The sequence below is a fragment of the Lucilia sericata genome, unplaced genomic scaffold (genome assembly GCF_015586225.1).
Source record: "Lucilia sericata isolate MDLA Ls3-8-SP2 unplaced genomic scaffold, ASM1558622v1 Contig000051F_arrow, whole genome shotgun sequence".
NCBI lineage: Eukaryota > Metazoa > Arthropoda > Insecta > Diptera > Calliphoridae > Lucilia > Lucilia sericata.
Window position 1 is genome coordinate 504,482 of NW_023994087.1, and position 16,515 is coordinate 520,996.

General features: G+C 28.8%; 1 protein-coding gene across 5 annotated transcripts in view; it reads right to left on the reverse strand.

Moving 5' to 3' along the window:
- The window catches only part of LOC119615961 (zinc finger protein 800-like), a 34,053-nt gene extending 22,460 nt beyond the window's left edge, over positions 1-11,593 (reverse strand). For 2 of the 5 annotated variants that reach the window (XM_037972025.1, XM_037972022.1), the window contains exon 1: positions 5,573-6,014. In XM_037972025.1, the coding sequence (XP_037827953.1) occupies positions 5,573-5,765 (193 nt within the window). In that variant the 5' untranslated portion in view covers positions 5,766-6,014. Of the gene's footprint in view, positions 1-1,030; positions 1,048-1,584; positions 2,931-5,572; positions 7,632-9,658; positions 10,312-10,869; positions 11,014-11,151 lie in introns of those variants that run through there. The other 3 variants (XM_037972021.1, XM_037972020.1, XM_037972019.1) reach the window with 3 other exon arrangements.
- Positions 11,594-16,515: the final 4,922 nt, after the last annotated feature.

Below are 16,515 nucleotides of genomic sequence, written 5' to 3' on the forward strand. Positions count from 1 at the left end.
TAATATAACAATTACATGGTAATGGCTGCATCATAGTCTTAACATACGTTAATTTCATTTACTTCAATACTGTCATAACTCAAAAAGTATCGTTTCGAGAAAACAGCTTTGAATGTTTTATATTTCATAAATAAATCAGAAACTGATTCTATGAGTTTTAGTTTTGACGTTTAAAACTAAAATTGTTCTAAATACTTTAGAGCGGCTTCTATTTTCTTTTGTACTCAGTTCAAAGAACTCTAATTTTCAGTTATGTCAGTATGTCAGGCAAAAATGAAAATTTAACTTGTATTATTATAGAAAAAGATTCAAATTTTATTAAATTAAAGAAACCAAAGCTCTTCTTAACCACTATGATGAGAAATCGGAATCGAAAGTTACAATAATATTTCAGGCATATTTTTTTTGTTTTACTAGTTTTTATTATTTTAAAGGCTTATATTTAAATTGACTTTTATCGGAAATTATTTGTTGGAATAATTGTTATCTTAAAACATACAAATATAAAAAGCAAAGATCCGTAAAAGTAAAATTTTCGATTTCCTTTCATAGACTTTTAAATGTCACGTTCGTCACGTTGAAAGAGGATATACAGTGGACGTCCAATAGTACGTATACTCTTTATTACGAATATCCAATAATACGAATGGCAAAATTGTTGCATTGTCTACTCTATAGTACGAATAAAGTCACAATTTTTCTGTTCGATAGTACGAATAACGCATTTTTTATGGGAATTTTGGTTTTATTTACATATTTTTATTATGTTTTTATTTTATTATTTCGGTAACATTCACCTTAAGCTCAGTAATTTTGAAGTTTTTTTGTATTTATTACAAGTGTTTTGTATTTTTAAAAATCCTATACACACAATTTACTGCATGTTTATTTACAAATCAACAATTATTTAGTGTTATTAATTTATTTTATTGGAATTTTGATGATCCAAGAGAAGAAATTAAATTGGATGATAACGCCAATGAGGAAAGTATTTTATTAGTTCCCGACAATAACTCTGCTGAGAACAGTATTGAAGCCTCAAAAGCGCTGTTATTGAAAAAAACAAATCGATGTTAAATGATGGATTTTTTAATAAGTAAAATGATATTTATATACATATGTATGTATGAACTGTTAATTTTGAAAGTAGTGTGACTCCACATTCTAAACAATGGGTTTAAGGATAACTATTCTAATTTTTAAGAGAAAATTATAAATTAGAGAATTGTGGTATATTCCATTCAAGTTTCTAATAAAAGCTTTATGTAATCTGAACATTTTAATATATTTTAGAGCACATATGTAAATTGCAAATTGTCTTTGGCACACATCTTTTTAAAAACATTAAAATTTAAAACCTTCTACATATATCTCATTTCAACCATTGGACTCACGATACTTTCAAAATTAACAATTCATATACGTAAATATGTCCCTTTTATGCCTGTTTATGTACAAGAAATTTATTTAAAATAATACACATTTATTATATTTTGTTCCTTTATGTAATTTTTCATGAAAAATAAAACAAAAATAAATATAATCCAATATTTTATGTGTATTATTTGAATTTAAACATACAAAATGTGTTGTTCAATAATACGAATTTTTCGGTATTACGAAAGGGCCTGACACTATATAATTCGTACTAGTGGACGTCCACTGTATTCCGATAAATTTATAGTTGACATTCAGAATTGTTTAAAACTTTATATCTAAATCAAGTTTAGTATATAAAACTCTATTGTGCCATCTGATTGTGTGATATCAAAATTAATTTGATATTTATGTGATTGTGCCAGCATGCTTGTACTGTGTATGGGGAAATTTGATCATACAAATACAATTTTTTGAGCAATAATCATAGTTTGTCTATGAATTCCAAGAGAAAAATATTTTGGGGATAATTGTTTTATGCCTACAAGTTCATGCTTGCGGTAAACAAAATAGGTCAGTTCTTTGTAATATTTGTATTATTCGCAACGACCTTTACAACAGAAAACTTCTGAAAAAATAAATATTGTACAAGCATGCTGGTGTCATATATGGTTCGAGCAAGAAAGCACAATCAAATTATTGTGCCAGCATGCTGGTGTTGTGTATGGGCCCTTTAAATTCCTACATTGTATGAATTTTTTTTAATCTTTATTTTTTCAAACATAATTTAGAAGCCTTGACTTAAAATTTATTTTATATTTTTCTATTTGTTAAAAAATTTTGGAAATTTTCTTTGGAAAATCTTTTATTTCTTTATGAATTTTAGTTTGAAAACGATGAAATGTGCGGGTAATTTGCAGAATTTCATTAAGAATGGATGTTTAACTATGTTTACTGAGGTTTTTTATTTCAGATTTTGTTTTTCAAGATTTTTATTTATTTATCATAAAAATTTAGCTAATACATATATGATTATTATCTAAATAATATGGTAACAAATTAATAGGTAAGGGACATTTATTGCTATTTTTAATGAATATCAAAGAAAATAAGTAAAAACTCAAAAACTTTTCGTCATGTACAAATTCATACATTTTATGAACTATTAATATTCTGAATGAAAATGGTTTGGGAAAAAAAAAGTCATGTTCGATTCATACTATTTATTACAAAATTCATTACAGTTATGTATTAGTTTTTTCTGTGAATTATTTTGAAAAATAATAATTCGTATGTGTCGAATCTTATGTACCCTTCTCCAAAGTTAATTCTTTAATACTTTTTAGTTTTTAAAAACAAGCAAACTTAGTGTAAGTACAACATATACCATATAAACCTGCATGTTGTTGTTGTTTTATTTCTTCTGTCTGCAAAAAAAGTATTTTTTTTTTCACAAAATTTTCTAATACTTTGTCGGATTTTTGCTTATATTTCCGTTATTTGTGGACCGATTTTGCTGATAGAAAGGAACTTCTCGAAAGCATGTCTGACAACTTATAAAAAACATTCAAACATTAGTACATTTTTTATACATATGCATATTATTGTGAATAATATATTAATTAGTTTTTTTAACGTGTACTACTTTTTTCTTGAAATTCAATATCGTTTAGCAGTTAATAGGCTGAAAAGCTAAATTTGTTTTCTTAAATATTTGTATTCTTATTTTTATTTACTTTTTAAGTTATATTTTTATAATAAAATGGTAGAGCGTAACTAAATATGTACAGTGTCTCTCATAATTATTCGAATTTGGGTAAACTATAAAAAGAAACCAAATTTAATAATATATTTTGTGTGCAAAATAAATAAATTAATTTGTTATATTGTCTAGATAGTCCTTATGTTTGATATCACGCTTTTTAAAACTTGAAAAATTTGCATTGACTTAAATTAATTGTGCTTTTTTAAAAAAAGTCCATGAAATTGCCTCACAAAAGTATACGAATTTTTCCTGTATATCATATTTCATCATATTATACGAAACACAAATTTTAGAATTGAATGGTTTTTATGCGTAATATTGTTTTAAGGGGTTACTATCCACGGAAAGGATAGATTTTTGGCCCATTTGGTCCACAATTTTGGGGAATTTGTACCCTCTTTTCATGTAATATCATTAAAATGGCGATTTTTGGCCATAATTGCAAATTTTTCTCCTTTTTTCCAGATATAAAACAAAAATTTGATATTGGGACTTAAAAGACCCTTTGGGGTATCTAAAAATAATATTTTTTGTTACAAGAATCTGTATTTAAACGTTCCAAGATAAATTATTCGGATCATTCTTCTGTCGCTAATTCAATATATTGGAACTTAAGTCCATTTTTATAATACTACGATCAACTATTTTCGGGGAAAGTTTTCTGGTATATATTCTTTTAGATATCAGCTTTTATACATTTTAAGTTTTCAATGTGTTGTGGAAGTGTACAACTCCAAAACATGCCTCGAAGAAGCACCATTCAAAATAGTAAAATCATTATTTTTATATACCAATGGCCTCCATGCTGCATGGCACGATATCATTATGATCACATCAAAAATGTGTGATATGTGTTTAAATATTATTTACTATGATCAAATTAAAACCAAAATTTAGGACTTACAGTGTTATTGTAACGGGCTACATAAGCGTGAAAGTTACGAGTAGTAAAAACTGAAATCTACTATATAGGATGACGTTTTGTTAAGGCATGTTTTGGGGTTGTATACCGCTATAAAATATTGAAAATTTAAATTACATTAGTGCCAATATGTACATGAATATACACTAGACAACTTTGTCGGAAAATATCGTCCCTAGAGGTACGAAAAGGGACTTATGATCCAGATAATTCAATTAGAAACTGAAAAACGATACCAAAAATACATCTTGGAACGTTTAAGTACAGATCCTTATAACAAAAAATATTATTTTTAGATACCCTATGGGTTCTATTAAAATCCAATATTAAATTTTGGTTTTATCTCTGGAAAAAGGGTGAGAAACATACAAATATAGCCAAAAATCGCCATTTTAATGATATTACATGAAAAGAGGGTACAAATCCCCCAAAATTGTGGACCAAATGGGTCAAAAATATATCCATGCGGTTGATAGTAACCCCTCAAAACAATATTAAGCATAAAACCATGCGATTCTAAAATTTGTGTATCGTATAATATGATCAAATATGAAATACGGGAAAAATTCGCATACTTTTGTGAAGTAGTTTCATGGACTTTTTTTAAAAAAAGCACAACTAATTTAAGTAAATGTAAAGTTTTCAAGTTTTAAGGGGCGTGATATCAAAACTTAGGACTATCTAGACAATATAACAAATTAATTTATTTTTTTTGCACACAAAATATATTATTTAATTTGGTTTCTTTTCATAGTTTACCTAAATTCGAATACTTATGAGAGACACTGTATATGTAATATATATTGAATCAATCACAATAATTTTTTAAATACATTTTCCACCGATAAAGATTATAAATTCGTACATATTAAAAAAGTCCTTTTACACATTACTTTTGATTTGCAAAATCATGAAGTATTTCGTACAATGTACGCCAACTTCAGTTAGGAATGCAAAATTGGTTTGAATAAATTATAGTTGCACAAATAACTTAGTTTTATGTACTTATGCACATTCATATAGATAAATATAATTAATTCACTACTTTTACTTTCAATAAAATTCTGAACAAACTTTTAAAATTTTATCTTTGGTTTCAGAGCGAAGTCGTATGTTTTCGATTTAAAATTGTATACAAATAATTGTATGTGTAAACAAAACGTTCGAAATTTTATTTATGACAAATTCGAACGTTCTTTGTTATAAATTTACTTTTGTAATTTTATTATTTTAAATTAGAAAACTATCCATAGCAGTACATTAGCTATGGTATTAATTTTGGAAAAACCCCTAAAGGTTTTTAATGTAGCTTAATGAAAATACTATTTTTAAAATAATACAACAGAAAGACGTTCAGTGATGAATACATATTTAATAAGTACTTGAAGGACCTTTTATATGTACAGATTTCTTGTATTGGAAATTGTATCGAACGGTTATGTATATTTGTTAATGGAATTAAATAAAATGTTTAAGAAACCCAGAATGTCACTTATTTATTGGCTTACCTAAGAAACTTAAAATTAATTTTCTAAAGCGGTACGAATGACACTGTCTCTTCGTTTGGCTCTGTTTTCTGCAAGACGTTGCATTAGAGTAATACGTTTTTTGGGAGTGGCGGGCGGCGAAGATCTTTCCATAACTTGTTTTCCATTTGGTGTTATATCCATTTCTTTCAGAGTTGTTTGTTGAAGTGAACATAGAGTGAAATTTGGTGGAGTGCTGTTGGTCTTTTCCGGCGGCTTAAAGAAATTATTATTATCTGTTCTCTGCAGAATATTTTGTTGAGTTGCATCGAACTTTTGAAGTATGGAATTGAGTGGACTATGTTGTAGTGCCAACAATGGCTTCATTTTAAACGAGGGATTTGATTTCTTTGCAAACTTTTCTAAAAAGGAGTCATCAAAGAGTGTCGATTTTAAACGAGCGGCCTCCAGTTCAGTTGTTTCAATAATGGGTACAGTACTGGAGTCATTACGTGAAGATGATATCAGACGAGGTCGCATTTGTGGTCGCTCAGCAGGCAATTCGGGCAATGTTGAAGAAGCAGCTAGGCCCTCATGGATTACATTACGACAAACATTAGATGCAACGCCCTTTACAGCACTTTTATCTAACGGTATTAAAGGCTCAGTTCTCAATCTGTATGGTGTTAGTTTTATGGAGGGTGGTGTAAGATGAACATTTGCTGTGTTGTTTTGATCGGTAAACATCGTATTACGACGCTTGAAAGCTACACGTGACGATTGCTTAGGTTCTTCTTTGACTGTGAGGAGATCATATACAAAGTCCTTGTTGACAGTTTTTATGCGATTTCGAATTGGTCTCTTTTTACCCTCAACTTGTTGGTCTAGAGATTTTTTCATTTTTCTACGAATTACTTTTACGTGAGACACATCTTTGGTTACAATGGAATCTACTTTGTTTGGATGTTCTAGGACTTTGTTTGGCTGTAAAAGTACGTTCTTACGTTTTTCCCGCTTTACGTATGTCCTTAGGGCATTTTCGTGGACTACTACTTGTCCTTGCTCTTGTATTTTATTCTGCTCAGATGCAGTAGCCTCATCACTAACTACGACAATATCACCCTCAACATCGTCTTTTGAATATTTTATTTCATGGACCGTTACATACTCCACAGCCATAGTTTCGCGCTCTTCCGTCATTTTATGAACAAACGTCAAGTGATTTACTATATCATAACGTCTAAAGGCACGATAATCGCATAAACTGCAGCCAAATCTCCTCGATCTATAGTGAAACATTGAGATGTGTCGTCTAAGATTACTCAGGGCATTAAATTGTTTATTGCATATTTTGCAACGACAAGTTAATTGCTTTGAAGCAGATATAATGCGAAAACGTTTTGTCTTCTCTTTTTTTATACCATTTCCACTATTGATAGCTTTATTTCTCTTCACTGATTTTTCATTATTTTGTTCGCCGTAAGAGCAAAGGACTTGGTAAGAACCATTATTACATTCTCCTGGATTTGTGTTATCGATACCTTTCGCGTCTACCAGTATTTCCAACTTTTCCAAAGAAACAGTACGTAGACCATTGCCAAATGTTTGATTTTCCAAATTTTGAAATAATTCATTTATATTTGTTGCATTGACTCCCGAGTTTTCATTTTCTTGAGGCTCTTGCTTAATGTTAACTTTAGCTTCGGTTTGTTCTCCACTCACGGTTTTATCATTTTGATTATTAGATTCTAAAATTTGATTTGAGATTTCTTTTTGTAGTTTTTCTTCATTGATTTGTAAATCTAAAGTATTTAGTTTCTTTGACATTTCTGTCTTGTTTAATGATGTCTTCCGTGCTGAACAGTTTGAAAGATGAGTTGTCAAAGCAGCTCTTCTCTCGAATTTCTTCAAACAATACAAACATGATGTGACAGATTTTCCATTTTGTTGATCTAGTGAATTAGACACATCGTTGTCTTCGGTATTATTCATCTTAAGACGTTTTACTTCACGACTTGGTCCTTTCACTTGAACATCTCCAATTTGAATTCGTTTCTTAAGAATAGTATCGCGCATTTTGCGTATTCTTCGCATCGGTTTCCTACAAACAATAAAAGAAACCTAATTATTCTATCATGAATTTATTGATAATTGTTATTTCAGTGTATTCTAGTAAAACACTATGCATCGTTGCAGAATTAAAAATTATAAATCCATGCTAAATGATCGAAATTAGTATGCAATCTTCATAAAAGTAAAAGACAATTAAATCTCATGAAAAATTTGTCGTCTCCGATAAACAAAATTTTTAACGTTATTTAAATATTACACAATCTAACTTTTTATTCTCTTAATATTAAAATGTATTTAAAATATTAATTAAATATTACTAATATGTATTCATAAAATGCCGAGATGGGGGTAATGCACTATTTTTTTAGTTAAATCAATATTTCACTAGCACTAAAAATTATTTCAAAAAATATATTTTTCACTAATAGTTAAAAATTTGAAGAGTCACTAACAAAGGCTGCAATAATTTTTTTTGCACTAATTTTTTTTAAATGAAAATTAAGGAATTTGTAAGACAATAAGATACACCTATTAAAACAGAAAATACATAGCAACTGGCTATGCAAAAATGATGTGGTTACTGGATGTTTTTAAGCAATAGCTTGGAAATTTTGTAAATAATGAAAGTTTTATTCATTATTAATATTCGTCCAATGAGTTCTTGGTTGACTTAAACCATTTCTAGACTGACCTATTAACTTAAACTTTCAATTGAGTAAAACATTTCTCCGTAGAAAAAAAATAGTGCAGGAATATTTTTTGAACTAATAAATTAGTGTAGAAAAAATTATTTCACTAGGCTGTAAAAACAAATATTTTAACTATTTTGAAAATATTTTTAGTTAAAAATTTTAAATGTCACTATCACTATTATTGAGTGAGGCTTATATTTTTCAATTCATCACTAAACTTAAGTAAAAGTAGTGAATAATTTTGAACTTTCACTAATTATTAGTGATAGTTAAAAATTAGTGCACTACCCCCATCTCTGATAAAATGCCAAAATTATTAGTATTTAATAAATACTAATAATTTTGCCAAAATACTATTTATAATAAAGATATGTGGAATCTACAACCAAAAATTAACTATGTATTTAGACCAGGGAACGAAAATTATGATTATATCGTCACCTGAAACGCAAACGGCCCTAACTAACCAAAAATTCAAAATCGATTTTATTGTTGATTATAACGTATTGCATCAAAACAAATGTCCACAAAAAACAAAAGGCCCTATCTACAAACACATTTAAATATTAAACGTAAAAAGTCCAATTTATCCATTTTTTTATACGCCATTGTCAACTATCATAACAACTGATAGGTTTTATTCCCCGACAGCCGGTTCTACGTACCGGAATGACCCGAATTATTCGGCCAAGGGCTGTCAACCCCAGCAACAACAATACAACAATACAATACTATTAAATAATTTTTTTATTTACTACAAATAAATCGCGTTGATAGAAACAAACTTTTCAATTTCAATAGTTTTTTGCTTCTCCTGTAAAATTTTAAAAATGTTAGATAGGGCCGTTTGCGTTTTAGGTGACGATATGTAAAATTTTTATAAAAAAAAAATATAAAACACCTAGATTATGGTCATAAGGTGTTTTTACACTGATTTTTATTTCTTACTAGCTTTTATTAAACTTGTTACTGAATTTTCAAGCCGTTCCCGTAGCCCGATTTGGTAGAAAAATTAAAGCTATATTCGTAAAAAATTTTAAAAATGTATACACCCTGAGGTTTGTGAATTTGAAAACTAGTTGGTGAATCGGATCGAATTACCAGATAGAAAATTACAAATCTAAATTGGAAAAAGACAAATGTTATAAATAAAAATCGAATCACCAGACAGAAAATTTAAAAAAAAAATGAAAAAAGACAAATGTTATAATTAAAAATTTATTATTTTCACAGAAATTCACAAGTACGGCGAAACGTTACTCCTCTGGACAAAATTTAACGAAATATCAATTTTGATGAATTTTAAATAATGTCATATCAGGCAAGTACATTATTATATTTAAACTAATCAATATGTACTTACTTGTGTTCATTGGCCAAATGACGTATAACAGCAGCAGGTTGCAAAAATGTCATTGAGCATGTTGGACACTGAAATACATAAGTTGACGATGTATGCTTCTTTTGGACGTGCATTTTTAGTGTCTTCTCTGTCTGAAAGGTCATATTACATATTTCGCAAGAAATACCTCCCAATATTGTAGTGACTTCGTAATTGAGTTCATTTAGTCCATTGCTGTCATTTTCACTTGTTGCAGTATAAGTTATTAAAGTTGGACTAATTATTACTTTGCCATCGGGGCCGAGCATAGTTTTTTGATTTGATAAAAGGTTGTGTACTTCATCTAATTCTGTTTTTATACTATCAGAATCATTTTGCATTTTTAAAGTCTGATATACTGCGTGAGCAGTTGATGATACACGTTCCAGTTCTAAGACAGGATCGGGAGCTTTAGGCTCTGGCGATAACGGATTCATTATGTGTTCCATTGATAAAGTGTTATTTTTACTGCATTCCGGAGAGACCTCTACTCGCTTCAAACGTTCAATTACTGTACTCAAATCACGATTTGAAGTTTTAGGGCTTGGAATAGGTGATGAACCTGTGCTGCGGCTTTTAACTAGCCATGGTTCCGAACGTTCCACTGTTTGAATGAGTACACTAGAATTACGATCCTAAAAGAAAATTGTGTATATTTAACAATAAATTTTAATTATATAGCATTTGTATAAAATTACATACATATATGGTTTATGTATTTAAATTTAAGTATAGTTTTTTTTAACAATTCTTATCAACAAGGTAATCGCAGTTTTAAAGTTAAAATGTGATTTATGTATGATGAAATATTTAGTTTTGAGTGATTATCGCCCTTGTCTATTTATAATATCAATAAAATGTTTATATTATATAGAGTATATCCCTCTATAAATCGTAACCAATAATCGGTTAGAAATGTTTTATTTGAAAATTAAAGCTCTCTTAAAAATGTATCGTTATCATTATAAATAGCATATAAAAATCTTATAAAAAAGTAGAATACCTATAATAAATTGTTATTCTATTTGTTGTAGGTAGTCATTTTGGAAATTTTGTATAATTAGTTCGAACTTTTAGTCCCTTTAAAATCCCAACTCGTTTAAAGAAAGATAGCCGACAATATGCAACAACATACTGTTCACAGACTTTTACATATAGGGCATTTACATACAAAAATATATTAAAAAACTTACCGCAAAGGAGTGGAAATTATCTTGCGAAGTCATTTTGCAATAGCTGCGTTTGTGACTAATAAAATTTGCCAAACTACGAAACATATTGCGACACATATTGCACTCGTAGATGAGAGAGCATTCTTGTATTAACAGACGTCGTACCTGGAATTTTAATAAACATTTAAATCATTTCCATTTTCTTCACTAGGTTGTTAAAAAATGTAATAGGCCCAATGCAGATTGTCTGCATGCATTTGAATTATATGTACAATTTAATTATGGTATACTTTGTCTGCTTACCTCATCTGTACCGTTTTCGTAAGCCTTTTTCGCTTCCCAAAAACCTGCACATGATGTGCGAAGTGGTTGTCTAAGTAAACTTTCGTCCTCATTGGTAACATCCGTATTGGATGCATTACATTCTGACTTTTTATATTTACTATTTAGAAAATTGCATTTGGTATCCACCATAGTGTATCTTGTTTATATCACGTACGCCTCTAACTGGATTGAATTTTTGCACTTGTGTTTTTCTCTAATATTTTCATTTATAATTACATATAAATTAAACGAAACTTATTCTTTATTTTCTTAAAGTGTATCATATATTTCTATTCTTATTTGCTGCAACTATCATAAACCGACAAAGAACAACAAAATTGAAATTTAAATTAAAGAAAAAATAATTAAATTTATCTTTTCACAAGCAATTAATTCCAAGTCAACGAAAAAATTTTAATGACGGCGTCAATATTACTGTTATACAACTTTGGGTTCACACTCTAATTAGAGATGCCATTTCTACGAAAATAATTTAAAAGAAAATGTCAGAAATGAAACTTTCACGGAAAAAAATACAAGTGCAAAAATACTTTTTGGTGGGAAAATTAATTTTAAACTTAAACAGTGCTTAATATTTTTATATTAAAAAATTCTTGTAAATTTGCATTTAAATTGTCATTGTGTTGTGTATCATAAAGAAATGAAAGTGTTATACAATTTTTTTATGAACGTTGTATTTTATAATATAAATATGTGCGAACGTTGTCCATGTAATCATGCATCTCAAAAGGATAAACACAATTTTCTGTGTTCCATGCCAACGATGTTTCATTCGCTTTAATTGAAGCCATTTTTAAAAGTTTGTAAGCGTTATGTCGAACAAGTGCATTTTTTTCAATGGACATTCACAAATTTTTAAAACTGGTAAGTGGTTGCTCTACTTAATTATTAAAAGTAAAAAATCTGTAACACATTACTCCAATATTTTAAAGTTCATAAATTCTGCAGTGCTTTAATAATTGGGCAAATATTGCTCTACAAAAAAAGGAAAAGTCTTTAACTTTAAATAGTTGAACAGAAATGTTAAAAAAACTAAACAAGTACAAAAACATAGTCTGTCATATTTGCCAATAATATGGTCTATACAAGGAAGCTCTGTTTTGGAAATAGTTGCTATAATAAATAGTCAGTAATGCGTTTATTTCGGATTTAATAATCTGATATACATATGTAGATGTTAATGCGATTTAGTAATGATAAACTTTTTTAGTTAAGGAACCCTTAAAGAAGGCTAGGAACAATTATACACCGATCGCTAAAAAATTTCGTAAAAGTTCACCGTGACTCAAAAACTAAAAGTCGTCAAAAACAAAATTTCAACTTGTATTATTATGGAATATCATTCAAATTTGATTAAAAGACTTTAAAGCTCTTCTTAAGCACAAAAAGTTATAATAATAAAATATGGGCATTTCCACCGAAAAGTCAACTTTTGTCACATCACGTCACGCACAATTAACTGCTTATATCTAGGGAAACAATATACATATTTTTAATTTGTTTATATTTTTATGTAGAGTTCTAATAGCTCTATGCATAGGATAAAGGTGCGAGCAATAAAAAAATGGTCCTAAGATATTGTCAATTAATGAGCGTGACGTGATGTGACAAAAAATGTACTTTTCGGTGGAAATGCCCATATGCAATTGCATGTTTTTTATGGTGTGTCGTGTGGACTCATGGATAACATATTTACACGTTTCAGAACAATTTAATTTTGGCATTGATTTGTTAACGCATATTTTTAGCTTTATTTGATTTGAATAGCATTTTTAAGGCATATTTCGAGTTCTTTAGAGCATATTTTAAGTTTTTAGCGCATACCTATTTTGATATTTTATAATTATGTAATTGTTTTTAACTTTTTAAATTTAAATTTAATTTTTAATCTTTTTTTTCAAAACTTTATTTTTAAAATTTTACGGCCTGTTTTACAACTTCTTTTTTGGGAATTGTTTTCTTAGGAACCAATTGTGGCTATTATTCATATTATTTATTAGTTATTTGAGCGTAAAATGGAATCTTTCTAAACTTTAACAAATTAATTAAACCATGTATTTTGAACTTTTGTTCGAAATACAAAAAAAAAAAAAATAAATAATGTTGGAAAATAATTTAAGCTATTAGAATAATCTCTGGTCATTACAAACTATTAATGGTTCTTATTAATAAAGTCATAACAAAAGCGGACAGAAGATATTTCATACAATCTGCCACTAAGTAAAAAAAATAAAGAAAAAGAGGGTGTTACAGAAAGTCTAGCCGCAGTAAAACGTATGGTATAAAAAGCCAAGGTTTTGATCAGATGAACAAAATTAAAAATACCCACACTAACTGACACTCGTAAAGAGAAATTCAGTTTGCATGGGTTATAACAAGCGATAGCCGACATCTTGTTATTTTGGATGAAAAACGTTTAATTTAGAAGGTCCAGATGGATATAACTATTATTTTTATGATTTTTTAAAGGATGAGATCTACCTAACTTGTCTGCATAGCTGTGAGCGAAGTGGGATGGTGTGGGGAGCAATTTCATATTATGAATCATGTGAGCTTCAGTTTCTTTCATCTAGTATAGTATATAGTATATGTAGTATAGTAGTAATAATTGTAAAGCCCTACTGAAGACAGCTTTTTCACATTTTCTCATATATTTTTAAATTCTTGCCGTGATATTTCAAAAATAAAATGCCCCGATCCATACCCCCGGGATGTAAAAGGATGTATTTGATGCCACAATGTAAAAATTTTGGAGTGGCCTCCATACTATCCTCACCCATTTGTTATTCAAAATATTTCCGATATTCATTCTCGTAAAGTGTATAAGTCGGGCAGACAGTGTGACACAAAAGAAGTATTAAACAAGTAGGAAAGTATAGTCGGGCATGGCCGACCATATAATTAATACCTCACACCATGAGTATATTTTAAAAATTTTTATTTTTCATAAAGAAACTTTTATGTTGCATTTTACCTTAATTCCAAAGTATTTAAGCAATTTATTGATAAAAAACATATAACGTATAGGTCAAACATGGGACGATCCTTATTAAATTTGGGAAAAGGATATATTTTTAAATAATAGCTATGTTGAGTTTCATTGCGATACAAATGGTTACAAGTAAATTTTAAACGTTTAAGACATTTTTTGAAGGGGGGTTGTATGAACAAAAAACATACTAGGTCCAAATTTCATCAAATTATCCTGAAAATTGCGGCCTGTACCTTGCGCACTAGGTTTACATGGACAGCCAGCCAGCTGGACGGACGGACGGACGGACGGACATGTCTTAACGACTCAAAAAGTGATTCTGAATCGATCGGCTTGTGCCGAAATTTCCTTACCATCAATTTATAAATCTTTATCGCCTCGAATTTTCGAGGCGATAAAGATTCTCTAAATCCTTGTAAAAATGTTTATAAAAACAAAATAGTTTCATAAAAAATGCATTTGTGTCTCTCTAGTAATATATGAGCAAAATCAAATATTTTTAAGAATCGTTGAAACTGAATTAAAATGTCTCGTATTTGCGTTAATCTATTAAAATAAGTAAATGTTTTGTTGCTTTTCGGTATAATATATAAAAACACATGTATGAACATAATTTCAGACCACTAGCTTATTACCTCTCAACTTCATGAACATTTCAAATTTTAAAAATTAAAAAATGCTTTGAAATTTACCAGAGTTTTTTTTTATAAATTTCAAAACTTTACTCTTAGTTCATATCTTACAGTTCCATCCTTTATAAACAACTTTGGACATTTAAAAATTAATATAATAATTTCAATATTTTTCTTTGTATTTTTAACTAAAGACGTGATGCAAAAATTTTGTAAATTTTATGCAGTAAGTTATATTGATGGATTAAAAGATATAGCGAAAGAAAAATAAAATTTATTCTTTTATAGCGGTTCTAGCAGAGTTTTTCTGAAAAAAAACATTTTGCTTTCAGACAACTATAGCGCCATATGATTTGCATAAATTTAAGTTTCAAATAAAAGCTCTCTTTTTTCATTTCAATTCATACAAAATAATGACATATAATTAAAATTATGTTTTCTAATGCGGCGAAAAAAATATTAAAAATATTAATATTGTACTTTGATATGGTATAAAAATATACGAGAAAGCTACTTCAAATGCATATGTTTTTCAAACCGACTGAGATATTAACTTAGTTCATTTTGCAATGCATTGAAAATCATCTCTAATTTTATGACAATTTTTTCGAGCTTTTTTTATTTGCATTATTTTGAGTTTGGAAAGGATTGGCAAAAAAAATTAAAATAACTTTTTTAATTATCAGTGTATTTTCTGAAATATGAAATTTGCTATAACTATTTTAACATGCGCTGATAGTCCTTATAGATGTTTACTTTTTTTTTAAATGTTTAATTTAAACCGCTATAATTTTTGCGCGCATCATTTAAATTCAACCACTAAATATGGTTCTTGTCATCTATCTAAAAAATGTTATAAGGATCGGTCCATGATTGACCCTACCCCCCATATAAGGTCCCCTTCAGAAAATGACTGCAACGCTCATTAATGACTTAAAAATACGAGTGTAGCGATAAAATTCGACACAAATAAATTTGATACGAACCAAATTCTATCTACAAAATTTTATGAGGATCGACCCATAATTGACCCTACTCCCCTATTTAAGGTCCCCTTCAGAAAATTACTTTAACGCTTATAACTGGCCTAAAAAGTATATAGATGAAATTAGATATAAGTAAGTTTCATTCGAGTCAAACGAGGCTTGATGGTGGGTATATAAGATTCGGCATAGCCGAATATAACACTCTTACTTGTTTAACTTTAAGATATATTGACAGTTCTTATGCAAAAATTGTCTTTACTGGAAGAATAACAACCGGGGGTTAGTTCCATAAACAAAAAAATTTTAATATTATGCGGATTTTTTTTATAGAATTTCAACGTTTGTCACACTACATACTTTTCGTATTGTGAATTATTGCTATTTTATGTTATGTATACGTGATAGTTATGATTTTTCAGAGGAAAAAAAAGCACAGAAAATCAACAAATCGTTAGCTTAGTACGCAAACGTTACAAGTCCTTTTTTACATTGTTTGTTTTACATACATATTTTTAAAATCTGTAAACGCTGTTTTCTTCATTGATTTCTCGTTTTTCAATACCAGTTATGAAACAATTTTAAAATAATGACGTTGGAGATTTTTTGGATGTGCGATTTATATGCGATTTATGATGACCAATTATTGACTGCATGACAAACATGAGGACGGACACCACACAATAATGCAATTCTTATGTTCGATATTTCGAAG